We start from the raw sequence: 27,808 nt of genomic DNA, 5'->3' as shown, positions 1-27,808 counted from the left end.
AGGGATCCTCAGCAGAAAAGAGCACACTAGAAAGACATACAACAGAAGAGTGTGTGGCACTGCCTCCCTGGAGAGGCAAAAGCATGGGGGGGGAATGACACACTGTGGGGAACTCCAGTGCTAGGAGAGGCTAGCACAGGTCTTTGGCAAGGGAGGTCCATCTTCACTTCCCAGGGCTGCTAATTCACTATTATCTGTGCTGCTTCAGGGATGGAGGCATTCTGACTTGCACCAGCGACAAACCAGACAAAGAAAATAACAGACTGGGAGGAGAGGAAACCCTGCCCTGTGCAGCCTGGACTCGTCCTCCACCTCCCTCTGCACAACAGTGAGAAAAATACCCCTCTCCTCCATCCTTAGTGCACTCCATCGGGCAGAGTCTGAGCCCAGCCCCAACGGCCTCAAGATAGCAATGAGGCCTACACACATGCAACATGACAGCATTATCCCTCTGTTTTTCTTTTTTTATGTAGCAAATCTAGCAAAGCTCCAAGCTCATGCTCATGTGCTGTCCTTTCTGCAAGTGATTTTATTTTAAAACTGGAACTTGAATTCTCCATTTGTTTAACAAGTCCTCCCTTTTTTTTTTTTTTAAATAAAATTAATTTATTCTACAGAACAGTAAACTTCCAGGCTCTTCCCTATTTACAAATTAACAATTTTGCTTGTAGATCATTGCTTCCCCCTCCTTTTCCTATCCCGTGATGCAGAAGGTGAAAAATCAGACAACATCTGAAGGTCTGTAAGGCAGTGCTCCCATCTACAACCACCTGGCCCATTGGGACCTCAGTGAAGAACAAGAGTGACAATGTGCTGCTTCCAGAGGTGCCCCCTCATTCACAGTGTGTGTGTGAAGGAAGCAGGTCCATGTTAAACCCATCAGCCAAGAGCATCTGGCCTCTCCCTGCTGCATGGGCTCCTCTGAGCTGGGTTTTAGCTGTGCTGAGGAAAGAGAAATACCCCCACCAGAGCAAACTGCTCCTGTTGCCTTCTGAAGGGCCATGCATTTGGGGAGAAGGTGGCATTTGCTGCAGGAATGAGATCCATCAGCCCTCATCTCATGCACCCATGGGCCAGAAAGGCAGCTCTCACATCGCAGGAGGAGGCAAGGAGCCTTGGAAACAATTTCGCTGCCCTCTTGAAGTGGGAAAGACAAGCGACTCCAGCGCTGGGGACATGCTTTGCTAGCTCGGGAAAGAAGGCACCTAAAAAAAAAAATAAAATCTGACCCAACCCAAAACTCCAGGCAAATTCAAGGGGTTTTGAGCAGATTGTGGCTTGGCTTGTACCTTTCTTTGCACTAAGTGGTAACTTCTAGCTGGGTACAGTGAGATCTGCTCTACCTGGAGACCTATCCAGACACTTCAAAGCCACCTCGCTCAGATCCTGCTAGCACTGTCACCCAGGCCTGGCAGCCACATGAGGAGCCAGGAGTCCTGGTGATGGGGAAGATAAGCTGTGTGAGGCAAACCAAGAGGGATGTGCGAGTACTTTGTCTGCAAGCAAAGCTGCCCTTTTGGATGGTCTCCCACCCCCTACAAGGCACGCAGTCCCAGTAAGCAGCCTGGCCTGTAAAACCACCCTAAGAGCTTCAGTGACCTGTAGTAAAAGCATTGACAAGATAGTGCATACCTGGCCACAGCAGGTTTCTGCTCTACACTCTCTTCCAGGGCTCACCTCTACCAGGGACCTCTTTTTTTCTGCTATAGATACATGTGGCTGCACTGGTCTATCAGAAAGCCACCAAGTAGCGGTGACCACTGCAGTGCCTGGTCCTTCCCAGCAGCAGTGCTGCTACAACCATTGCAGGCAGGGTTTTACTTCTGCGGGGAAGGACTTCAGCCATCAGTGAGGGCAATTGTGCCCGTCGCTGCAGTCAGCCTGGCCTGGCCCCTCCATGTCAGCTGGCTGTTCACCCACCTGGCAGCAGCCCCATTCCTTTTGCTCTTCCTGGGCATTTCTATTTCTTGAAGAAAAAAAAGTAATCCTTCAATAGCATCTACTAAAGATGTGTAGTGTTTTCATTCCTGGGAGCCCAGCTGAGCACCTGCAGGGTGAGGCTGCCCCTTACCTCTGGACCCAGCCTCTGGCCTCTGTCTGACCCCCCCCAAGACATCCCAAATGACTAATAACTGATGCAAGGCATGGGTGTTGTCATATTTTTCAAGGTTTGCCTTGAGCAGTGGAAAATATTGCCTGGCTGCGGTAGAGAGAAGGCAGAAGGCTGAGCTGATGCCCTTGCAGAGCTTAGGTTTTGAAAAAGCAAGGAAGAGAGGGAGGAAGAAAGGGGTTATCTAGGGACTCTCCATAGGTACAACAAGGAGAGAAAGGACAAAGGAACAGAAATGGCAGGACAGCAGGAAAAGCCTTCCTTGAATGCGATTCATTAAGCTTTGGAAAAAATCTTCTCCTGGCAGAGGGTGGGAAACACATGCCTCAGGGAGCCTGAAAGCCAGCCTGGATAAACCCTCATGCCTCTGCAGCAGTGCCCTCTCAGGCTCACAGATCCATGTGTGCGAGAAAAGCCTCGGCATAGGGATCTGCCACTTCCATTGTCATCCCAAAATGCCACAGTCCCTTGGCAACTGATTTGCAGGGCAATGATGTCAGAAGGGATGTTGGCCATACTGGGCTCTCACCCCAGAGGGGACGTGCCAAGGTGCTTTGGCTGGAGGATGGAGCCCGTCATAGCTTCAGGCTGCCATCTCACGATGGGCATCCCTGGGGAAGAGATGCAGGGACCCCGGCTTGGCCCCAGAAGAGCTCTTAGTCCGGAGGGAAAGAGAAGAGGCTGCAAGCTCCAAAATGGCACTGACCCTTTCAGCCTCCCAAACCCCCAGCACTGCCCCAGCCTCGGGGCTGGTGCCGGCTCCAGCCAGGACATCGCCTGCCGCTGACACGGCTCCTAAAAGCAGCAGGGAGCGATAAGGACATCCCGGCTAGGTTGCTGGTGGTGGCAGGAGGAGGTGGTGAGGCTGGTGCAGTGGTGAGGGGCATGGGTGCCCCGCATCCCCCCACCATCCAAGCCCCCAGGCGTGGGGGCTTCAGTAGAAGGAGTATTGGTTTTCCACTGCCCGGGTCCGGCTCCGGGCACCGTCAGCCTCGTGGTAGTCCTCGGCACTGGTGGTGGGGGGCTCTGGCCGGCGCTCGGCACTGTCGCTGCGGCTCCGGGGGCCCAGGGCACCCTCCAGGCGGTGGTAGGGTGCGGGGACGGTGACAGCGGGGGCCACGGCCACCCCCTCGGCAGGCGGTGGGGCTGGCGGGCCAGCGGGTGCTGTGCTGCAGAAGTAGTGCGGAGGCGGCAGGTCGACCCGGCAGCCTGGCGGCTGTGACACGAGGGCTGGCAGGGGGCCGGCATCTGCAAGGGAGACAGGAGCTTGACCCCTCCAATGCTGCCTGGGGGCTTGGCCCCCCCTCTCCCTCGCCGGCACCTTCCCACACCCACCTTCTCCCTGGCTCACCCTCTCCATCCTTGATCCTGTCCTTCCCCAACCCTCCTTGCCCACCCTCTCCCAGCATAGCAAGATGCTCCGAGTCCCACAGACCCCTCTGCTCCTCTCCTTCCCGAGCCAGGGGACTGACACCCACAGCCAAGGACACACGGGTCACCCCGGCACTGCCCTGCTGCTGCATGGTCCTCCCTGCCCACCTTCCGTGGGATAACATCCACCTCGGTGCATCTCCAGAGCCACGCACACCAGCACGGGCGCAGCTTTAGGGAGGGGGTCGGTGGGGGGAATCCCAGGGATCGGTCCCTTTTAGGTCCGTGCGAGATCCCAGCCCAAGCTCCAGTCCAACCCTCCACGTGCAGCCGTGCCCCTGCCCGACCCCGGCACCTACCGGGCAGCGGGCTCTGGGCCACGACATAGCTGCGGAGGGTGATGTCGGCCGCGCCGCCCGACTCGAGGGGGATGGGGTGCGTGTGGAAGTGGCGCAGCATGTCGAAGATGGTCTGGAACCAGAGGTGCTGCACGTGGCACTGCCCGCTCTCGTTCAGCGACAGGCGGAGGTGCTGCAAGTGCAGAGGGCCAGCGGGTGAGCTGGGGATTGCAAGGGTGAGATTCACCTTGCAATCAGCAGAAGAAGCCGCCTCCATCAGCCAAGGGAGGTTTGCTCGTAACATAGGGCTGTTCTTTTTTTCCCCGCCTGGCTGGGAGGGTCTCCTGCTACAGGGCGTTACCTGCGAAACCCCACCTGCTGCAGCCCCGGGAGAAGTTTATTCCCTCCTGGTGATGAACACTGTACAGAAGCAGCCAGAGAAGAGCAGCTGGGTGCAGCCAGGGGGGCTGCAACTCCAATCCTGGTGACACAGACAGCCTAGGGAAGCCCACAGTCCACCTGAACTACTTCTTGCGGGACAGGTGACAAGAACAGGCAGTTATACCTCAAGCCCTCGTAGTGTGTGCCCTCTGGTAGAAAAGGGACCCAGCAGAAAACTATACATGGGTTGTTTTTTTTATAGTGCATCCGTGTACTTCAGGACATGGAGCGGACAAGAAGAGGGCAGGGGATGAAGTGCCAGGCTATGCTGGGCTCCTATGGGGTGTTTAACCTTATGCCCATGTAGCAGGCACTGCTCCAGCTGGGAAAATGCTGAAGGGGCTGGGCAGGGTGCAGAGGGCTCTTGGGGGACAAGGGCAGGTAGTCCCGAGGGATGCCCTGCCAGGGTGCAGCAGCTTTCCACAGAGCTGCCGTGTTTGGGGTCACTGCATGGCGTCCACTTACTCGCAGAGTCCCAACAGGGCAGTAAGGAGCCCGGGGTGCAGGGCAGGGCTGGCACTAATTTTCAGGGAGAAGCAGAGGACACCCACCTTCGCTTTCCCCTGGAAGTTGAAGGTCAGCACGTACTCCCCCGGCCGCGTTTCGCTCTGCCGGATGACAAACAAGCCGTGGCTCCGGGCACCCCCAAAGAGCACCAGCTGAGCCGCCTTGATCCGCGAAAGAGTCCCATGGAACCAGGGGAAATCGGAGAGGTTGATCTCTGCCTCCGCCTCGCTGTCATCCCCTGTCCGCAGGAACAGCAGGTTTTTAGGGAGCACCCAGACATCACCACCCTCTCCCACCCCTTCCTCCTCTCCCTCTGTGCACCCCTAAGAGCGAGGGCTGGGGCCACATCCTGCATCCCGGTACCTGTGAGATGCCCGCCGGCGGCGGGGGCGGACTCCAGCGTCTGCAGAAAGCTCTCCAGTGGGACGTGGGTGAGGAGCTCTCCCAGGGAGTCCCTGCCCCGGCTGTGGGGCGCGGGGACGGCAGTGGCCGTGGCGGTGGTGTGAGCGCCGGGCAGAGCACATCTGTCTGGTGGCCTGGGCACATCTGGAAGGGAATTTACAGAGGGATGGGCTCATGGCTCAGCATCACCCACCATTGCTGGAAAAGGCTGGGGGCTGTCCTGCTCAAAAGGCAACCGCATTGGAGCGCCCCTGGCTCTTGGGGACATCTCGGGGCTAAGTTATGGCTCTGGCCACAGCTTGGGGGACTCCCTTTCAGCCTGTGCCAGGTTTCCTTCCCCTGGCACAACCGGGATGGGAGGCACGGATGTGTCTTGGCATAGAGATGAGGTGGGGCTGTGCAGGTGGAGGCTGCTCGTTGGGACCCAAAGACCCCAGTGCCTGCAGACAGGGACTTGATTTTCTGCACATACCATGATGTACAGGGGCAATATCAATGTCTTCAACACGGGTGGGCCACCTCCCCAGGGTGGGGGCAAGTGCGAGGAACAGGAAGGCGATGGACAGAGAAAGATCCATCCCCACAGCACCCGCTTCAGGCTCCTCCACTTTATTGCTGGCAGGATCTGGCCCCCTCCAAACTAGAGCTGTCACCTAGAGACACCCACCCTCCCCGGCGGGTGTTTTTCCGAGATGTAGGTCCTTACCGTCAGCCAGGAACTCGCAGCTGCAGGAGGACACCCTGCCTGGCAGACAAGCTCCCTGTGCGCAGGACGCCAGCTCGATGTCGTCCCCACTGTCCCTGGGGGTAGAGCACAGAGCAGACGGTCACGCACCGGCTGCCATACTGCAGAGACATGCATGCATGGCACCTCCGCTCACAGGCACGTGATGGGGACTCAACCAAATGAAATTCCAGCTGTGATCCGGGACCACATCCCAATGCTCCTCGCTTCCTCCCGGAGGGGCTGCCACGGACAGAAACACCCACAGCATCAAGAGGCAGTGGCTGGCAAAGCAACATGGCTTTTTTTGGGGTGAGAAACCAGCGTGGGAGGGATTAAACCCTTGAAAGCCTTCACTGTGTGGGTCATGCTGGTCAGTCCTAGCTGCAGTATTTTGCTGCAACCTTGTTGGTTTGGATAGAAACGTTACCTTGACTTTCAGCGCTTTGCTTTGCAAGACATCAGTACACACACACACACACTCCCACCACCGACTTCCACCCAAGGGCGCTTTCGCTTTCACCTTCTGCAAAGGGAATTACCAACCCACAGGAATTACGCCCCTAAAAGACACCAAAAAACCAAGCTGGGAGGCCCAGAGCGAGACAGTGAGCGGGAACAGACCAAGGGGGGGCCGCAGTAGTGTGGCCCCTGCAGAGAGCATCCCTACTGCCCGACCCCTGCCCGTGCACTTCAGCACCCTTCTTGCGCAAGCCCCCCAACTTGCTCCACAGCCTATTTTTATCCCGGCCGCCGGCCAGAGCCCAGCACTGCCGGAGCTGCCCGCAGCACTCGGCTACTCTTGCTTAACGGCAGCCACGTGGGTGCAGGCAGCGAGGAAGCGGCTGCGTTAGCGGTAACAGCTCACGAGGGAGCTGCTGAATTATTTAGCGGCCAGTAAGTGAATCAGCCATTGGGAGTCATTCAGCTGCAGCCGGTTAAAAACAAGAAGGGAGGAAGGAAACCAAAACCAACAGCGCTTTGCAGAAAAGCCGTCGACGGGCGCTCACGCAGCAGCTCCAGCGTGCAGCCCTTGGCAAAAGCATCGGGACCTGATTGAAAATTCGTTCTTGGCACCAGGCGTGTGTGTCGGTGTATTAAACAGCTCATTATTATTTGCTCTGGAGTTCATTATTATTTGCTTTACAGTCACGTCCGGAGGCCAAAGCGGGACTGCGCTGGGTGCTAAGCAAACATAAAAGGCTGGGAGGCTGCCGGCGGTGGAGCGAGGGGCTGGTGCAGGGCTGCCGGCAGTTTCTGCAGCGGCTTGAGGCGAGCATGGCCGAGGTGCTTGGCTCCGGCTGGAAAACCGGCACTGAAACATGCAGTGGGAAAAAAAGGGCCGTTTCCCAGCCTCGCCTCCATCAGCGGCCCAGCCTCAGCTTCGCTTCTTGAATTCTATGTTTTAAAAAAACAGCAAAAGGACCTGAAGGACCACAGATCTGGAGTGCATTTAGTGCATCCTCCCTGCAAGATGCAGCCTCCACAGTGACTGAACCCGCAGTGCCCAAATTGCATCTCTCCAGCAGAAGGGGGCAAAGGCAGCCTGGGGGCAGTTGGAGCCTCTCCAAGCCCCTGTTCCAGGTTTGCTCGAGGTTTTCACCTCTGCAAGCTTGGACACCTTATTTTTCCAGAATTGTGCCAAGAAGGGCAGTGCCAGGGTTTCCCTGGAGCCTGGGGAGCGCCTGGGCTGATCCTGCCTCCCCAGGACTGGGCCTGTCTGAGCCAGCTGAAGGGCAGCAGCACCGGGCACGCAAACCTTCCTACAGTGTAACCCAACGCATGGGCTGATGAAAAAGCAGATGAGAAGTTTTGGTAGGGTTGTCATGACTCCAATGGCAGCATTAATACCACAGTGATAGAAACATAAATAAACCAATTTAGCCAGCAGAATCTTAAATATACCATGGATGCTGGACTGGAAAAAGGCATAGAAAATAGCTCAAATACAGTATAAAACCTTCAGAAGGCAGGTGTTAGGAGCTTCCCGTGCTGAGGACTGCGTTCCCAGGTCACCTGCTTCTGCCTGGCCGAGACGACGCAGAGCAGGAAAGGGTGAGCAAGCAGCCAGTGCCCTGCAAGGCTGCACCTCTGACACACACAGGCTGCTAACTTTGCCTCCAGACTTCTGCTGGCGTGAGTCAGGGACTTTCTGTAATAACTCAAGTAGCAAAAATTGCATCAGGGGTAACAACCCGTGCTTGGTGGTGAGGGCACCACAGCATCTTCCTCCAGCGAGCCTTACCCAGGGTCAATGCAGTCCTGGATATCCGCCACCCAGGAGTGCTTCTGCAGGGAGTCGATGGTCTCCAGGATGTATTCAGCCCCGTTCTCCACCTGCAGGCAATGCGGGACAGTGTCAGGCTGTGCCAGGGTCCTGCCACCCACCCCAGGGCAAAGCACACCCCATAACCCAGCTGGACCCCCACATTCACCTGCTGCTATGAAACAGCACCTTGGTTGAACAGGAGAGTTGTCTGCCTCATCCCAGCAAAGGGATGCCGAGGGGTGACCCACAGAGATGCTTTGGTGTGTCCAAGCGTGACCACTGACCAAAGTCAGGGCTCAGAGGAAAATCCCCACCCCGTCGTTATCAGCAAATGCATCACAAGATTTTTACAGCCTCCGTGGCAAAACCACACCTGGCTGGCAGCATCGGGGGTGCATGGCACCACACACCAGCACAGACAGCATCCCTCGCTTCTGGGGAGCCTCAGTGTCCCCCAAAAACTAGCTCTGCACAGGTACAGCAGAAGCCATGCTACTTTCTGCCCCCAAATCCTGCCAGACTCCTAAATCCAGGCATTTAAAACCTCTCCTCTGTTATCTTTTCTGCCTGCTGGTCCATGAGGCTTCTGATTTCTGATTGCAACAGGGTGGGAGAGAAACCCACTTTAACAGGGAAAAAAAAAAAATAAAAATCAGGATGCAAAAGAGCCTCCAAAATTGCAAGCCCAAAGGAGCTGGGCCTTTCTGGGGCCAGGGAGGACCCAGAAGCCCCCACATCAGCAACAGAGCAGCAGGTCTCAGAAGCCACGCCATGCAATGCTGTGTGCCTCTGGCAGGTTTCCCCGCATCCCTCCCAGACCCCTTATACATCGCGTTCCCGAGGTGGTGAGGCAGCCCTGACTCCAGGAGGGTATCGCATTGCCAGCTGAGACAACCTCCTAGCAAATTAAATTAATCACAAACAACTGAATCACTGTCCTGAAAATAAGCAGGGCATGCAGGGAGCAGTGCCCAGCGCCTGGGCTGGGGCCAAGCAGCAACCTGCTCCCCTGCTGCAGCCCAGGGCTGTGCATGGGTGATCCTGCCCTGAGCAGAAGCGGAGGTGAGCAGCAAAGATCCCTCCCTCTGTTTGTTTAACCAGAGCAAAGGAGCCTCTCTGGCATTCTGAGGGCAATGCATGAAGCTGGCGTGGCAGACGGGCTGCTCTCTCACGCAGAGCATGACAGTAAGCAAAGCACGTGCAGGGCTTGGGTATTTTGCAAGTGCCTGCTTGTGCAATGGAAAAAAATGCATGTACTTGGTGTCTGACAGGCGGTGGGGACATGCTGCCTGCTAATTTTTAGGCAATTTGATAGAAACTATTCCAGCGTGGCCTCCCTGAACAAGGCAGGGGCTTTTCCGCCCATCATAACCTGCCAGAGTGCGGCACATTGCATGCAAAGGTTGAGATCAGGCTGGACACTAGCCCCGTACACGGGAAGGCAGCAGGGAAACCACGGCAGCCAGCTCCCTTTCTTGCCCCTTTAATCCATACCCCGACACCGAGGGGTTTTTCACCCCCTCTGCAAGTCCAGCCAGCAAAGGGGGAATGCAAAAGAGCAGCAGGAAGATGTCCTAGCAAGAAGGGCTGGGGCAGAAAGTGAGCTACAAATAATAAAGGACGTCAGGAATAAAGGAAAAGCATCCTGCACCGACAGCCGGGAGGGGAGGGCAAAGGCCGGCTGGAACGGCAGGAGAGAGGCAGCAGGAGATGAGAAGCCAGCAGATGGGCTCAATGCTGTGTTCACTGCCTCGGGTAACTCAAAGGATCGATTGCAATCAATTAACCCCGTAGCAGGGTAAGCACCCTGGCCAGAACAGGGCAGGAGCAGGGTTGAGGGTACCTGGTAGGTCAGGCGTGTTCAGACAGGCGGGGTTTGGAGCGTTCCCCGGGGTAATTAAGGAAATGGCTGAAGCAGTCGCAGGGCTGTTAGCGGTGGGAGCGGAGAGAGCATGTCTGGCTCCAAAAGATGGGAAGAGGGCAAGCCCAGAGCCCTCCTCCAGCAGCAAGAGAAACCAACCCTCCACAGGCACCCAAGAAGCATCCTGGAGCTGAATTCCCCCCTAGCAGGGATCTGCCATGACCAGACCCTGTCAAACGCATCTGCTCGTGCTCGTGACAGCCCCAGGGATGGGGAGAAGCAGCGTCACATCCTTGGCGTTGGCCACGCTTCGGACACTGCTGTGACACTTCAGCAAGCAGGGTAGCAAGACGTGGTTAAGATGACTCTTGTAAGGAGATCTAGAAAACATGATCAGAAGTAGCTGATGAGCCATATTCCAAGAGCAGTTATCGACGGCTAACAGGTTATCGATGGCTAACGATCAAAGCCGAGGGATATGCTCAGAAGCCCCTTCACATCAAGGACTCTTTCTGTGTGTGCTGCTCTTCAGTAACGATTAGGACAAAAGCAAAGTGAGGATGCCTAATCAATTCATGGATGACACCGCATTGCAAGTGTGTTGAAGGATGAGGCAAGAATTCAAATGAACTCATTGAAGCTGAGAAATGCTTGGTGGAAGAAAAAGCTGAAACCAGCCTCCAGCACAAGGACACAGGCGAGCTTTGGGCTCACACTGATCACTCTGGGCGTCTGGGCTGGGGAACCACGACTCTGAAGCAGTTCTGCAAAAAGCATCGAGGGGTTACACCAGCCCACAAGCTGCGTATGAGTCAACATCATCATCAGGGTACGAAGAAAGCAAGTGGATCAACTTGGGCTGGATAAAGAGGAAGAAGAAGGGAGAAGCAACCAAAGAAGCAGCAATCCTTCCCATCTGCTCCTGGCCACAGCACCATGTACATTTTGGGGTATTCTCTCTCCAGATCCCACAAGGAAAGCGGGGAGGACCTTGGGCTGGTCAGTCTGGAGAGGAGAAAATGCATGAGGTTGGTCTTTGAAGCACAGAAGACAACAGCTGTATTATCCTTTGTGTCCACTGTGGACACCGACCGCAGCAGAGGTTGAGGTTGAACAGCAAGAAGCCCTTGGGGCAGGGAGGATGCCCTGGAGGAGGCTGTCAGGAGAAGGTATGGGAGCTTTATAAGGAGCCAGGTTTGGTGGAAAGGGATTTCCTGCAGGAACGCGTGCCAGGCAGGCTACCAGGCTTGGGGGCTTTCACGAAGCCAAGCTCCATTTTTTCCCCTCCTCTGCTTTCACAGTTTTCTAAGCTTTTAAGCAGGTGCATTCAGCCGGGAAGCCTGGCCTTTCCGCTCTGCCTTTGCCACACGCTTTTAGGGAGAAGCATCAGGGAGAGACGTGGTTTTTTAGCAGAGGCAGGACACAGAAATCCTCAAAATGCTGGTGTTCCCCCACATACACGTGCTACCTCCCAACCAGGCACATCCAACAGCTCTGATGGAGAACACGAGTCCGTTAGTACAAGCGGGGAGGCACAGCCTCATTAGCTGGAGAGAAACACTATCTTCAACAACATGTCCATCATCACGGCAGCACATCACGCCCCAAGCTGGGACCCTGTGAAATTCAGCTCCGTTCTGCCATGACAGGTTGCTGCCTTTCGGCAGAGCAGGAGGGAGCATTAAGCTAATTAATTGCATCATATGGAAACTCTTTCTGGGGAGAGAGAGACTTTCACTCTCTGCTCATGCCCCCAGACTTGCATGGGGTGGTTGACCCCCAGGGCCTCGGTGGCCCCACACAGCCGTTCCCATCGCCCCGTGTCAATGAAACAGCCACCACATGCCACCGATCCGGGGCAGCGGCAGTCACAAAACCACAGGCAGCCACACCAAAGAGCGCTTCCCCTTGCAGGTTGTCTCTGGACACTAATTTAACCCGTCTCCTGGTGACACGGAGAAGAAAACCTCACGGTGAAAGTCAGGCAAACAGCTCGATCCCAAAATACCTGGGCATCAGGTGGAGGTTGCATCATTTTGGAGGGGGGGCGACGACACGCACAACTCAGGGAGGGGAGGCAGCGATCCCGCAGGGAACATTAGAGCTGTTGGCGTCTCAGCTCCGAAAACCAAGGCAACGATCCCCTTGGGGACTAAGCATCCCTGCAGCGGGGGCTGGATGCGAGCACGGATGGGTTCCCCGTCGGAATACGCACTGCTGTCGCCCTGCTCTCACCTTTAGGACGAAGGTGTTGTCTTTGTCGGGCATCTCCAATGGCATGGTGGTGCGGACCTCAATGATGGCCGACAGCGGGATGCTCACCTTGGGTTTGGAAGCCTGGGAAAAGAAAAACAAAGAAAAAATTAAAAGAAATCGATAAATAAAAGTCACTCAATTGAATCAAACTCTCCCAGGGGACGATGCAGCATGGCTCTCAGAGGCAAGATCGCGGCTCAGCCTGCACGGTTATTACAGAGGGGGGGGAAAAAACCGCATTGATTTCCTTCATGTGCCTGATAACTCCAAGCTCTTTTAATTAAACCAAGAGGCGGCCCCGTGGAAGATAGGGAGGTTAGTGCATTTAACTGCCAAACCTCTTCCTTGCTCCAGCGCAGACTGATATGCCAGCTCTGCCAAGACCACTTATTTCTCTCCTTTATAAACCCTCTCCCGATGGAGATGTGCTATCTGATGGGGGACAGTTCCTATGCAGAAAGCAGCCCAGGAAGACTCCCCGTTTATGCAGCGCAGGAGCAGCATTTCAATCAAGAAGCTACGACGCAGCAGCCTTAGCCATGCAGGGAATTTTAATTACATTAAAATAAAGAAAAATGAATTTCCCCCGGGGACCCTGGCACCCGCCGGAGCCTCGATGGGGGGGCAGGACCTGGTGCCTCCCACTTGAAGTCTCTGCTGAGCAACAAATTCCCCAGATATTTGTTTTAATTATAACAAATCCCTCCAAAGGAGCCTACGGAGCTGCTCCCGGGGGCTGGTCCCCTCCGGGATTTGGAGAATCGTGGCTGCAGGAAGCAGAGATGCAATTCAGTCACCGAAACCTGCTCCTGGTACCTTGGGCGCACGGGATGGGACGAGGCCGGTGATGAGCACTGGGCTGCACGTTACCTACAGTGGGTTCAGTTCCCTTTTTTGGGGGGAAAAAATAAATAATCCAAGATAGAACAGGAACTGCTTTTTCCCCTCCAGGATGTTTCGTTTCCACCAGCCCCAGGGCCCCAGCGCTGCCTCCAGGCACCTCTCGGCCGTGTGGGGCTCAGCCCTGCCCCGGGGAATTTTTCCATTTCGGTGTTTGCACAGGAGAAGGTCAAAAAGGAAGAGGCAGCTGCTTCGAAAGGAAATAAAATAGGGTGTTAATTCACCCGTGAGCCAGAGAAGGGTATTCTCCAGGAAGGCTCTTCCCTTTAAAGATTTAAAGACGTGACCATAGTTTTTGTAGGGCCTACACAAAAACAGTGCTGTGGGCTGCTGAAGCAAGAAACTGTTTTCCTCCAGCTGTGCCAGGCTGGTGCCACTTTTACAGCTGAATCGTTTGCCAGATGGAAGGCAAGATGGGATGAGGGGAGAAAGATGCAAACCAAAGCAGGGTGTGATTATAACAGAAGAGCAGACAATGTTCATAAAAGTTGCCATAAAATAATTTCAAAATTGATTTTTAGAGGCAAATCAAGATACATTAAAAAAAAAAATGCCTCTATGAGCACTCTTTTAAATGTTCTAAGAGCAGAAGTTGTTTCATTTTAACCTGCGTTTATTGTCCCTTTGGTATGGCCAGCACTGCTCCACGCAGCCTGTACCCACCGGGTTCACCGGATCCTCCGTGCATCGTGCCAGGGACACGGTGGTTTCCTTCCAACCAGGTCTCGTGCTGTCCCTGGGCCGAGGAAGCCCCCCGAGCCAGCTACCAGCGATGCACGCCATCCGTACCAGTGCTGAGCAGCTCTATAGAGAGATCCACTTGAGTTTAAACTCATGTTTTACATTTTATCAGGAAAGATGTGACAGTTAGGCGAGAGGCACAGACTAACACCAACAGTGCCAAGGTTCATTTTGGCCTCAAAAAATAGAAAATGCTGTTTAAAAATATGAAATATCCTGCTGTCCCTATGTATAATGTATGGATCCATCTCTCTACCAAATCGAGGGTTACCAGAGGTTCAGAGCACATCAAGACCCATGGAGCAGCAGCCCCGGGTGCGTGCCTGGCACGAGGGCTTGCGTTGGCCCAGCTTTGCTACCAGGGACTGAAACGTAAGCAGGAAAGTCCTGGAGAAGATGAAGTAAATGAGATTTGTCTTCCCTAGGTATTTAAATAACAGGAGATTTCATTACCAGCACATACAGCTAGTAACACCCCAGGGAACGGCTTATTATTTGCCCTGTGCTCTTCAGAGAGGAGAACACCCAGCCCAGGTGAGGCACAAGCACGGCGTTAGCACAGGTGAGGGTTTGGCAGTGCAAGGCATCCCTTCGCTGAGCCCAGGAGCAAAGGCGGTCCTGCGGCGAGAAGGGGACTGAAGGTCTCAGAATCTACATTTCTTGGGCAAACCGCTCCACCGCTCAGCCTTTCCCCCAGGGAAACAGGGATGTTTCCCTCCATCATGTGCAGGGGGGACGCGTGTGAGAAGGGGAGGGAGGATGTGCCGAGGACACGCCGCAACGAAAACCGGCTCCTGCTTTTGAAGCTTTCATTGAAGTTACAGAAGAACAGCAGGTGCAGGCAAGGAAAAGTGATATTGTGGGTAATAATAACAATAATAATCAGTGTTCTTCTGCCCAGAGGGTACGTAGCTGTGCCTGTCTGGGAGGAGAGCTGCAAAACCCACCCGTGGCAGTGATGCTGCAGTCCCGGAGGGTATCACTGGTGCCTTCTGTCCCCATCACTACAAGCTACACTGGGGGGAGCCTTGCAGGTGTAAAATTACTCCAAACGAATTATTATTTTTAAAAGAAAAAAAAACCCAAAACAAACCTGCTTTCAGAAAGTGGACTAGCAGCCCTCTGAGGTCTAAAGCACAAAGCCCAGGCAGCGATCCCAGCCATACTGCTGCTGCATGAGCCACTGGTCAATCACATGTCTCCTCAACACACTGGGAAGAGAAAAAACCCTCTGGATGGCCTGGACACCCCACGTCTTGATGGGGGAATGAGCTTTTCTACCAAGATTGCTGATATTTGGGGGCCAAAGGACCAGGCAGAGGCTTCAGCATCTCTCCCAAGGGCTGTGGGGAAGAAGGGGGCTATGCCCTGGTGAACAGCAGCAATCAGGGCTTGCAGGTTGGATGGGTTTCAACCACGTTGTCCTGTCTATTCACATCTCAGCCACACGGCACCAAATCTCCCTCCGGACCAGAGCTGGATTTCATCCCCGCTCAGCAGTGGAAATAAGAAAAGCCTCAAGCAAAGCCCAACTGCTGCTTGAATTGCTCAGAAAAACACCAGCAGAGAAAATCCAGGACTTACCTTTGGAGGGACATAAAACTCGAGGAGGAACCTCTCTCCTTCTACTTTCACCGCTTTCCGGAGCAGGAGGCGGCACTTCTGCCACTGCGAGCTCCCCACACAGTTCGTGTCGTCGGCCACCATGTAGCGCAGCGTCCCCTCCCTCTGGATGTCCACCAGCTCCACCTTGGAGGAGGGCACCTTGGACAGGCGCAGCTTGTGGGTCCATTTCTCCCGTGGGTCACCAGGCTCCTTGCCCCCGGCCGGCCACGGCTCCCTCTCGGCTCTCCGGCTGCCCGGGGCAGCCTCGGCGCCCGGCTCCGGAGAGGACTTGCGATGCCACATCTCCTTCATACCATCCACCACACACAAGCTCATGTTCCTCAGGGAGAAGCCTTTCTTGAACTTGGGCTTGGCGGCAGCGTGGATGGAGACGTCCTCCGAGCTGCGGGACTGGCCGTAGGAGGACACCTTGCGTGCCTGCGCTTGCTGGGCCGGGCTCAGGTACCGTCCGGCACCCAACGGGGGGTCCATGCTGTCCAAGGACTCGGTGGATGTCTCCTCCTTCCTCGGGGTGACCTCGCGCCCGTAGGGGACGTGGCAGTTCTGCAGCCCCACGAAGGGCACGATGTTGTACTTGGTGGGGGAGTCGGACACGAACACCCGGCTGACCTCCAGGCTGAAGATGTCCAAGAAGTTGGCGGCGAAATGGTGGGAGAAGGAGGTCTCTGCCCCGGGGGTGTCGTAGTGGGGGTTCTCCTTCAGGAACTGGCAGAACTTTTGGGCGAAGTCGACGGCGGCTGCCTGGGCGTGCAGCTCGCAGAACTCCCTCCAGTCGGGGAGCGGGGAGGAGGGCTCCTGGCACAGGGCATCGCCGTTCATGGCTGCCCCATTCCACCTGCCGGCGGGCTGCGGGGGCAAGGGGACAGCGTGAGTGTGGGCATGGACACGGGCAACCCACCCTGTGCGGCCATGCCGTGTCCCCTCCCCAAATGGGGGTCTCCCCCCCCGCCACGATATAGGAGCCAGTTTGCACGCCCGGTGTACACGGAAGCGCCATGGGAAAGCGTTTTTGTGCCGTTCCCTCTCCACCTCCTACGCTAGAAAAAAATCTTGGCCCCGGCAGCAGCCATAAATTGTACTTATTTTACGATTATGACCATGCAAAAGCATTATTGATTTCTCATAAAACCGCTAAGGAGTCCCCGACCGGAGGAGCCCAGGGGGATTCGCCTTCAGGGTTTCTCTCGCCTGTGTGCTCTGCCTGGGCACAGCGGCAGCTCTCCCACGGGGTGAGGGAGCACCGGGCATCCCAGTGGCACCTGCATGGGTGCCCAGGGTGGCACCCTCCCCTCTGCACCCAGCGGCTGGTCCTTCTCTTTCTCCATCCGTATTTCTGCCCTCAACCTTTGCCACACCAATTATTTTTTTTATTTTTATTTTTTTTTTGAGAGACACTCATTAGAATAGACACAGATCTTGCTTCTTCAAGTGGATCTGCCAGAGCTGCTTGTTCCCAGGCTTTATAGCCCAGACCCTCCTCGGCCAGGTGACATCTCTGCTGGGGCAGGTGCTGCTCTCGTGTCCCCCTGCCACGGCCGAGCCCTCACTGTCTGGTCACATCTCTGTCAGACTGAGCTGAGCTGCTGGAGCTGCGTGGGAGCTCAGCCCCTGCCCCTCACCCTCCTGGCTGAACATCAGGCACCATGGCATAACAGATAACCCCCAGACAGGTCCTCAGAGGCCAACAAGTTGGTAGGGTACGGGGGGGGGGGGGAAAAAAAACCAAAACCAGAAGCCAGACCCAGGAGCCCACCAGAAGCTGAAGGGAGCTGAAAGCCAGACCTGCACGCCCATGGGAGAAGCACCACTTTGCCCGACCTCCACATTGGTCTCTCTCCCAGTGGCCGTGGGACTCGCAGGGGCATGTGTGCATCTCCAGCTTTGTGCTTACGCTGCACTTCCCAAACCTCTTAACCTAGCTTTGGGCAGCTTGAACCGCCTCCCCGGGGAGACCCCAGCAGCGATCACATCTCAAAAATCATCTCTCAGTGCCAAGATGGCTGGTGCCTGCTGGCGACGGTGAGCCTTGCCCAGTGAGCAACTGGTGCATCGCTCAGCTCACGTCCCCAAACACGTGTTCTGTGTGTCCAGGCACCCCTCCTTCCCGCCGAGGGCAGCAGTTTGGCTAATCCACCTCAGCTGGCTCAAATATAGAGCCCTGCGGTCTCTGCGGCTGCCATGCTCCAGACCCCTGCCTTCCACAGGGCCTCCTGCCCGGCACTGGACAGCCAGGGACTGTGCCAGGGGACCGTGGCCGGGGAGCCAGACTTCAGGAAAGACGGGACAGTTCCCCTGGATTTTGCTGTTCTCCATTCACAGAGCAGTTCTTTTGCTGGCGAGGGATTAGTCCTGCTAATAAATCACGTGCAGTAACCCGCCAGCAGCTTACATGGCCAATAATTACCGCTCGGATGAACCGCACAAGCCACGGGATCAGGGCAGGGACTGGGGACTGGGCTAACCTGCTCCTCGTCCTCCAGACCCCAACCATGTTGGTCACCAGACCCCAGGAGGGACCGAGCCCCAAAAGCTGTGATCCAGAGCAGCAGCCGTGGCCAGGAGCCGGTTGCCATTTCCCCAGCACAATCCTACGGAGATGTGACACTGCCTGACCCACCAGCACGAAACATCTGAGTGCTCTGGCAGCACCTCCATCCCTGGAAGTGGCTCTCAAACCCCCTCAAACAGGGAGAAACTCACACAGGCAACAAAAGCGCTCAGTGGAAAGAGAAACCCTGAGCTGCTTGAGAGCCAGAACCGGGGGGAGCTTGGCTTCTCTGCTCTCTCATAAGGACCACGCAGTTTCCCTCAGCAGCGCCTCTGCCCCCGACATGCAGCATCTTCCCACCTTCGGAACAGGGATGCTGCTCGGTGCCCCGGCTGTGCCAGGGAGGCGGCGAGGACAGGGCACAGACGTGGCCACTGAGGACCCGCGCTGGCCCCCCCATGCCCCGCAGTGCCGTCACCAGTCCCCAGCAGAGCTCCAGCCCCTGCAGAAATCCCCGGCGAGGCTCTCCCCAGCATCGCAGGGCTTTCCCAGAGACCTGAGCGATCCTGCTCGCAGGGATCCATGCCAGCTGGGAAAAAACCCATCCCTGCAGTTTAGGAGCAGTGTCTGAATTTCCCCAAGAGACAGTAGGAAAGCAACAGAAAAATGCAAAGCTGTTTGTTACCCGCCCAGCAAATGCAATTCCTACTTATCCATCCATCACCAAGCAGAGAATTTAAAGACTCAGCTTGTGGCGGCGGCTACCGCCCTTTGGCTTTAAAATTCACAGCCCTGGCTCCCCACCACTGCCCCAGGAGCTGCCCCGGCACCAAGCCTCGAGCCAGAAGTATTTGGGCTTGGGGAGAAAAGGGAGGTGAAAAGGAATCTCCTGCTGCCAATCCAAGCGGGCATGGCAAGAGCAAGGGAAAAGAACAGAAAGGGGCTTAGAGGGGAAGAGAAAGCCCCACAGCGATGGGTTTAATTGCATCTGCCAGAAGGGAGCAGCTCAGCTCTGCCCCCAGTGTTGAGCCCCAGGGCTTTGGTGATGTCCCCCCACTGCGGATGGGGGGAAGAACGCTTCTCCCCATCCATCTCTCCAGGAAGGACCAGTGCTACAGAGTGGGGCCTGCCTGCCCAAAACCGACGGATGGCAAACCAAGATGCAACGACCTCTGAGAGATTAAGGAAAAAAAAGAAGAAAAAAAATAAAAGGCACTTCAAAAAAGATAAAGCCCCCAACAAAAAGCCTCGCCACCCAGGCACTGCAGCCAGGCTCAGGCTCAGACACATGCACGCAGAGGCATCACAGCATCTTCCTTTCATCTGCACGGGGATGACAGACTTTAAAAGGCCAATTTATAAAAATGAAGCCTAGAGGAGAGACATCTGGCAGGTCTGAGGCAGGGGGAGGGTGGGGGGGTTTACCAACCCTGCACCGCGTCTCCAACCCCCCCTGCCCGGAGCGGGTCCATGAGCCCCCCAGCCAGGACCCAGCAACGGAGGCTGGGAGTAAGCGGGGTGGCTGGGGGCAGCCCCCCGGGACCGCAAAGCCATCGCCGCCCCGGCACCCACCCCGGCACGTACGCATTCACCTGATTTCAGCGGGAGACAGGCTCCCAATTATCTGCATAGATTTACCTTTAATCTCGGTGCCTCCGCTCCCCTCCATACCAACAGCACTGCCCCACTTCTTGAAATAACTTATCATGCCACAGACAGCATCCCTGGGCAGAACAGTGGAAGCGAAGACGAAAATAAGCTCAAGATGAAAATAAGCAGCAAATCTGCGATTGCTTTTTGGAAAGCAAGGGCCATCCGCTTCCAGCCCATCTTACTGAGGGTTGCAGCGTGCTCCCAGGCACCTTTCGAAGGAGCCAGATCCCTTTGGAGGTGCTATCTGCCGACTCCAGAACTGGCTCACGGGCCACAGCCTCGAGTCCCTGGCCTGGGTTACACAAGAGGACAGACATACGAATATATAAAACGAGGAGGTTTGTTGTCAAAGGGAAGCCACAGAATGGCAACCAAGACATCAGGCTGGTGATGGGCTCCTAACCCCCCTGCACGGGTCCCCAAACACCTCCCAGAGCAGAGCTGTGCCCTGCTGCCGCTGTCACTTGGGAAAACAAGTCAAGGTTTAAAAAGGAAGGAAAAAATAAAGGATTTCTGGGGATCGGCCAGGTGGAAACCCAGGTTGCAATCGCAGGCAAGAGCCAGCCGCTGGCAGCGATGTTATGACAGTATCTCCCAATAAGCTGTGCTGATGCATCCCCTGCACCGGGGATGCGTGACGGCACACACAAGTAGAAAGATCTGAAAGTCGAAGTAAGCTCCTGACCTCAAGAAGAAATGAAATTTAAACTGTCAGCACAAAGTGCAAGAGACCATGAAAAAAAAAGTCTCCAGTGAAGCAGGAGTCAGGGAGCAATGACAAAGCCACTGGGATTTGCTGAACCAGAGACGTGAGGAGGAACCAACATCTAATGAGGTGTTAATAACCCGAACGCGCAACACCCGTCATGGGATAGCCAGAACAGCCAGCCCAGCGCTTGCTCCGAGGGCTTTATTTAAGGAAACAACCCTAATAAAGAGATGTTTCCCTTCCGCCCGGCGCAGCGCAGCCAGGCTGGGCCAAAGCGATCTAAAATTCAACGGGGAAAAAACCCACTGTCTGATGGAAGTTGCGAGAGGCAAGCCTGTATCCCTCCATCTCTACCTGCACGGGAGAGCTCCCAGGGCCAAGTGCACACCCAGCCGGGAGCAGGGAAAGGCAGGAGAGGAAGGAAGGGTCCACACAAAGGTGTGCGGTGAAGCCCTGGCTCATGGGGAAGGAGGTCCCCAGCTTGGTCCCGGCTGCTCCGACCCAGCAAGCTGCTCAGTTTCCAGCAAGATCGATGCCACTCCAAGCCCCGGCTGGCGATCCCGCGGGAACGACGCGAGGAAACCCAGGCACCTGCTCCCCCAGAAAAGCGCCTGACCTCAGCGTGCTGGGCCAGGGGAGATCCCCAAGTCACGAGCAGGTCCAAGAGCAAGGCGATACCTCCCCGGCCCCCCGGCAGCCGGCTGCGAGGCGATGCTCCTGGCAGGCAGGCAGCCCCTCTGGCAGCTCGCAAGGGAGCCTGGCGCCTGCCTGTACGGCCCCGAAGCACTGCCTGCCCCTGGCAGACGGGGAAATAGCTAAAACCGGGATGGGGACTGCCCTTGGGAATGCCAAGGCAGGGTGAGCGGCACACGGGGCTCAGAGCTGACGGCAGAAGGGAAGCAAGCGCGTCATCTTTGCTCTTACTGCGCGAGCCCAAAGGGATGGGGGATGCCGTCGGCCACGGAGCTGATGTCCCCCGCTTCCACAGCGGACACCTGAAGCATTCAAAGACCAAGCGACCTCCTACCAGGGGCTTCCTTTGCCACCTCGAGGGGCTGGGAAGGGTCCCAGCTCTCAAGACCCATTAGAGCTTTAACCACACACAGAGACTGAGCTGAGGAAGACAAAGCTGTAGGGCAGAAAAGCAAAAGTTATCTGCTCTTATGTGTTACACACCCCTCCAGGCCCGCTTACTATCCCCACCACAGCCCTGGGGTGGGAGAAGTTGATTGCTCTCTGCGCTCCTCATTGCTCCATGTACTATTTATACCCTATAGATCTTAAATCAGACTGGCTGCCTGAATCAGATAGAAGTGGAAACAATCTTTGTTACTCTCATTTACTGTCCATCCCACTAAAATATTAATGGAACAGCATTTTAGCCTCAAATTTAATGGTCAAACCACCTTCCTTGAACCAATCCCCCATTAAATGTGTGCTTTGACTCCCTGCCCAGATGCACCACAGGGTCCTCCTGTCACCTGCAGCCTAGAAAACATTCGTCCGGACTAAAAAGGCTTCTCGGATCTTTTTCCGCTGGCTGATGAGGGATTCCTCTGGCCGCAGGATTAGCCGGAGCGGCTCTCAAAACAGATGCCCCCAAAGCACCCAACAGCGTTGGATGGCTGTTTTCCAGAGCAGGGTTTCAGGGCGCAGGTGCTGAAGGGAGACATCTTCAAAAGACAAAATGGGCAAGAAATGACCCTTTTTTCCCCCCTTCTTGCAATCCTCCAGTTCTGCATCCTGATGCCAACCCCACAGGAACCAACGCTCCGGCAAATATACCAGGCTTTGGGGGCCGCATCCTGCCCGCAGCAGCGCAGCCCGAACGCAGCTCCCACCTGCCGCTGACTTACTGAGCAAGTCCCCAGCGCTGCTCACCCTATGCCAGGGGACCGGCTCCTGGCCGGGACCCCTGGGTGCTGGGGGACACACAGACGCTCTCCATTCCCACATGCAGCCAGTCTGCCCAGAGCAGCCAGGCAGAGCCCAGCCCCGTGAGAGTTCCCCAGCAAAACCTGAGATTTTTCTCCATCTCCCGCTATTCTTACCAACTTCATATCACATGGCTGTTTCTCTCCCTCCCCTCCAAAATCCCCCCAGTGTACATTTTACCTCCCGTGCTGACAGCTGCTGGAAAATAAAGACAAGTTAATAGACAAGATCCACTAGATCTTAGATAATCTCTTCCCTGAGTAATTCCATCCAGCTTGCAGGGAGCCACGCTGCCAGCCCATGCACAGGGCTGGAGCATCACCCAAGCCACTTAGCACGCCGCTGATCCGGGTACACCGGCATGGGACCTGAGGGGTCTCAACCTCACCCATGGGGAAGGGGACCCCAGGGTGCAGTGATGCGATGCTGTGCAAAGTATCGCTACAGCTGGACATCATGAATGCAGCCTGGGGCTTGGAGGCAGCGTGATGTGTCTGGAAATAAAGCAAAGACACCCCTTAAATGCCCCGAAAGAAAAACTGGCAATTTCTTGAAAAAAAAAAAAAAAAAAAAAATTTAAAAAATAGAGCTTTTGGTAAAGGAGGTCAGAGACTGTTGTCCCTTCCCTCTTCCTCAGGTGCTACCTCACCTGCCTGTCTCCGGCCAGGGAGCTTCCCACAGACGACTAACCAGTCCAAAGTCTATTTTTAACCACCACAATAGCAGAGCTTCCCAAGAGGAGCGGCCGAAGCCCTGTCCCCAACCAAGCAATCTCGCGTTTCCCTCACTAAGCCTAGATTTCCTTCCGCCCCTCAGCCCACAACAAAACCCTCCTCCTCCTTCTCCTCTCAGCTTCCCACCCTTGTAAAACTATTTGCACATCCACCTCCAGCCTGGACCATCACTGGTGCCACGTGGCAGCGGGGTGCACGGTGTCACGCACATGTGTTACATATTAATTACTGACCTGGTACCTCAGGGCAGACCCTTCCCGAATTAAGACGTGCCAAATAACAGGAGATTTAGCTGCTCACTCACCACCCCTGGATGTACCCGAAACTCAGGGGATTTAAAGAAAAAGCCCCGCAACATAAACCCAACTGCAATTCCCCAAACAAGTGCTAACTCTTTTAAAGAGATTACTCTTGCCCTGTAGATTGCTATGCCATTGAGGGGCTCCGCGGGTGTTTTTGGGAAGTGAGCTGTGCAGGTCAGTGGTGCAGGGTGCCCAGCAAAGTACATCCCGATGTGGTACGGCACAGCCATCGCTGCGTGCCTCCATCCTGGCTCACTGCTGGGGATCCCCCCTTCGTTAGGGCAGAAAACCCCCCAAGATTGTTTTTTCAATTATGGCACATAATAAACATGGGATAAAGTTACATAGGTTTGTAGGAAATTTTCTTATTATGTTTCTTTACTTTGCGGATGTAATTCCCCATACACATCACCGTCTCATACTCGCCTGCAAACAGCATTGAACTGCTGCCTAATGGTATCTGAGCTTGGGAAATTCAATTCTACCCCGTGCCTTACCCAGGATTGCTACAATCGCTGCTAATTGCTTAAGTGGTGTATTAAGCAAAACACCTCATAAAAATTCCAGTGGGCTTTGAAGCCCCCCCTCAACAAGATGATGCCAAAACACCCTGTTACGGCTGCCATCCCTGGCTGGAGATTCAGCCTCAACCATCCCTTTTCCCTTCGCCATGCAGGGGAGCTCCCGGGCAGGCAGCGCTTCGTACCCAGCGTGGCAGCCACGACCACGCAGGAGGGATTTACGGACTGTGTCCGACTTCTCCGCCAGCCCTCCTTCCCGGGGCTCCCGGCCAGGGCACTGCCCTGCTGCACTGCCATCGCAGCCCCTCTCCTGCCCCAGGGTCTCGCGTGCCAAATGCTGCCAGGACCTGGCGTAGCAGGGCACAAACCTGCTCCCGTCTTCCCGATGGGATCCTGGAGCCGATGCACACCGGGTCCCTTTCCTGGCCCGCCCCCCGCTCCGAAGCATGGCAAGCATCTGCGGGCGTTGATGGATGCAGGGCTCCAGTCGAGTCTCACCCCAAGCCCGGACCTTGCACCGAGCAGCGCAGACGCTCCCCCAGCAAGCAGATTCTCCAAGCCCTTCTGGTTTTCCCTTTAACAAAAATCAGGTTTGGGATGCAGTCTTGCCTTTAGGGATAACCTCTCCTCCTCTCCGCTGCGACGGAGCCAGCTGGAATTCAAACCTGTAATTCCTGGGAGCAGGGAGCACACCAGGCGCTCCCCGCAGTGGCAGGGTCCCCAGTTTCCCTCTTCCAGCCTCCGCTCTCCGCTCGCACGAGGAAGCGGAGCACCGAGCCAGGCACAAGTCTCCAACCCTTATCCCACCACCTCGCTGGCATCTACGGGCAGGGAAACCGGCCAAGGGCAAGCGAGGGCACCAACACACGGGTGCACCGGGAGGGGAGCGCTGCCAGGAGCGGCTTTGCTGGCCTTTGGGCTGGAGAAGAGCAGGGAAGGCAGCACCGCCCCGGGGCATCCCAGCCAGCCTGATTCAGCAAGACCAGCAGATGTGCAACCATCATTGGGTTTCTCTGCCTGCCACGCGAAGAAGAAGAGGAGGAGGAGGAAGAGGAAGGGCGTTAGCCAGTAACATCCTCATCTTGAAAAGATGGGTGATTTACCTCTAAGGAGGAAGGACAAGAGGAGGTTGGACAAGACCACCCTGCCATGAGGGTGCATGAGATGTGCACACACCAGTCCAGGAGAAGAGGGGACAGACCTGATGGTCAAGAGGAGCGTCCAGAAAAGGTAACCCTGCGGTCAAGCAACGACAGTGCCCCTGAGCCAACCGAGGGGCTCGCACTTGAGGAAGGCGGCAATTTTAACCCCAAATCCTTGCCCAGAGCAGGGGCTCCATCCTGCAGCCCCCAGCACTGACTTGTCCCACTTGACGGCACAGGGGAAACGGTCACCTTGTGTTGGGCGAGACACCAGACACTGGCAGGCAAACCCACACCCTTCTCAAATGCACGTCAACAGGCTGGAGCATCTCTGCAAGAATTATGCAATTTTTTTAGAAATAAGTTATTCAACGGCCACCCCGGGGTGCGCTGCAATGGGGAGGCACTGTGAAGCAACACCGAGGAATGCAAGAGGGGAGCCCCAAGAGCGCTCGCGATCCCGTCTAAGCCCATCTCCTGGCAGCACACAACCACCTGTCTGAGTAAATGCGATGGGCGAGGGCCCCAGGGTAGGAGGGCCGAGTGTTTCAGAGGAGCCTGGTGGTTTAGGAACACAATCCCCGTTTAAAAGCACAGCCCCAGATGCCCAGAATTGCAACCGTGGTCCTTCTCCACCCCTCTCCCAGCAAACCAAACCAAAAATCCCCACAGAGGGGAGGTTTGAGTAATCCACTCAAAGGAGCAGTGGCAGGGCCTGCCATGGATTTTGGGCAGGGTGCTGGGTGGACAGAGCGGTTTTACCTCCTTTCCCGTTTCAGTTCACAGGGTCCCCGAGGTGCCAGCAGCGCGGTTCTTCCCGGTCAAGCGCATAACTTCAACTGATGAATTTCTACACTGGAATGAGGGACCAGACCGACTCAGAGGGGCCTGGAAGGCAAAGTTTTACACTGTCAAGCCCTGGCGTGAGCGCAATCATCCCCAGGCTCGTTTCACCCCTAAGCCGCAGTTCAGTTATACTCCAGCCTGACCGTCTGCTTCAGCAGAAACTAGAAATAAGGGCCACAGAGAAAGTCCCTCTGCTTTCCAAAGGCCTTCACGTGACGCAACCCAGCCTCACCAGAGCTGGAGGAAGTTCAGGAGCTGCAGTTGCCCCACGGGTGTCCCCAGAGCCCCGCGGGAACTGGAGGCACTGGCTGCCCAGGCGGGACCGGTGCTGCTCTGCCCTTGGCAGGGAGGAGGAAGCCCTTGCAAAGCACCCGAAGCAGCCTGCAAGCCTCACGCGAAGCCCAAGCAAACAATAATGATTAAAAAATAAAAATAATAATAATAATAATAATTAAAAAAAAATCCATGTGGGGTCTCGCGCGTTGTCCCCACCCCCACCGGAGCATCCCCCCACCCCCCAGGAGCTCCGGCCCGAACCGGGCAACGCCGGGACCCCCCGAGTTTCTCCTCCCCGGTACGGCATCTCGCCCCCGGAGCGGTGCCTGCCCCGGGGCGGCCCCAGCACCGCCCGCCGCCCCCCCTACCGGGGCTGGGGGCCGGCCGGAGCAGCGCCGGTGCTCACCGGGAGGGGGAAGGAACCAGCCCGGGGGGGGAAGGCGGTAGCGGCGGCAGCCCCCGGCCCGCCCGTGCGGAGCCCCAGCCCGGCGGCGAGGGGAGGGGGCGGCCCGGAGCAACCCCCCCCCCCGGTTCCACCGCGCCGCAGAAGCGACCCTCCCCCGGGGGGGATGGAGGGGGGGGGGGCTCCGCTCTCCCGCTGCAAGCGGGGACCCTCCCCCGGCCCGGGGGTGGGGAGGGAGGGGGGGTGTCCGTTCCTTAAACGGGGGGTGGGGAATAACCGGGAAAACAAGGGACCTCCCCCCCCTCCCCCGCCGCCAAAGGCGACCGCCATCCGGTACCGGAGGGATGCGCTCACCCGGGCCGCTGCTCGGAGCTCCCGGCTCGGCTCGGCTCGGCGCGGCTCCCGGCTCGGCTCCCGGCGGGCCGGCACTGCCCGGCCGCCCCCCGCACCGCCCGGCAACGCCGCCTCCCGCCCCTCCCACCGCCCGCCGCTTTAAAGGGCCCCGCCCGGCCCCGCCGGGGGGGGGTCCCCGTTCTCCCCCCGCAACCCCGGGCCCGGCCCAGCCCAAACGGGGAGCAACGCACCGGGCCGGGGGCCTGCGGGGTGGGGGGGCGGCACCCCGCCCGGGGGGTCATCCATCCCCGCCGGCCCCATTGCCTGTGCTGGGGTGGCATGGCTGCGAGGGGGCCCCAAATCCCCGGGGGGCACCCCAAATCCCCGAGGGGCATCCCAAATCCCCGAGGGGCACCCCAAATTCCGCCCCCCAACAAGTCCTGGGAGGGCACCCCCATACCCTGAGAAGGGAGAGCGGCATTTTCTCGCCCCATCTACCAGCCCCAAAGCTCATTTTTGCGCTGCATAGGAGAGGGTATTTGGGGGGATCCCCCGGCACCCCCACATCCCCGGGGTTCACAAGGCAGCGCTGTGTGGCCGGAGTGGGCTCCGGGGGGGGGGGGGGGGGGGAAGAGATTTGTGGGCCAGCTCCAGCGCTCGCCTTCGCTTGTCCTGCTGACATATTTATAGGGCCCATCTCCGAGCACCTTCCTCTGCCAAGGGGGTCAGGACAGATTTACAATCCACATCTTACCGCAGGGAAACTGAAGCCCAGAGAGGTTTAAGTGATTTAGTCAGGGGTCACGTTACCGCGGGCTGCCCCGCAGACCCCACACGGCTCCCCCCCCCCCCCCCCCCCCCCCCGGGCCTCCTCGCGATGGGTCCGCAGGGCAGATAAGGATGACTCACCAAAAAAAAAA

The 27,808-nt window shown here is 56.6% G+C and overlaps 1 protein-coding gene across 1 annotated transcript; it reads right to left on the bottom strand.

Moving 5' to 3' along the window:
* Positions 1 to 511: 511 nt before the first annotated feature.
* SH2B2 (SH2B adaptor protein 2) lies at positions 512 to 26,962 on the bottom strand. The gene is made up of 10 exons (XM_030029186.1): positions 26,910 to 26,962; positions 25,793 to 25,918; positions 15,505 to 16,392; positions 12,259 to 12,360; positions 8,139 to 8,230; positions 5,876 to 5,970; positions 5,131 to 5,313; positions 4,812 to 5,005; positions 3,841 to 4,012; positions 512 to 3,358 (listed from the first exon to the last, which is right to left on the bottom strand). Exons 3-10 carry the CDS (start codon positions 16,363 to 16,365, stop codon positions 3,045 to 3,047), a joined length of 2,013 nt encoding a protein of 670 aa, XP_029885046.1. The 5' UTR covers positions 16,366 to 16,392; positions 25,793 to 25,918; positions 26,910 to 26,962; the 3' UTR covers positions 512 to 3,044.
* Positions 26,963 to 27,808: the final 846 nt, after the last annotated feature.

Source organism: Aquila chrysaetos, chromosome 10 (genome assembly GCF_900496995.4).
Source record: "Aquila chrysaetos chrysaetos chromosome 10, bAquChr1.4, whole genome shotgun sequence".
In the NCBI taxonomy this organism is placed as follows: Eukaryota; Metazoa; Chordata; class Aves; order Accipitriformes; family Accipitridae; genus Aquila; species Aquila chrysaetos.
Note: the sequence above shows the minus strand (reverse complement) of the source record. Positions and strands in the feature narration are given on the sequence as shown.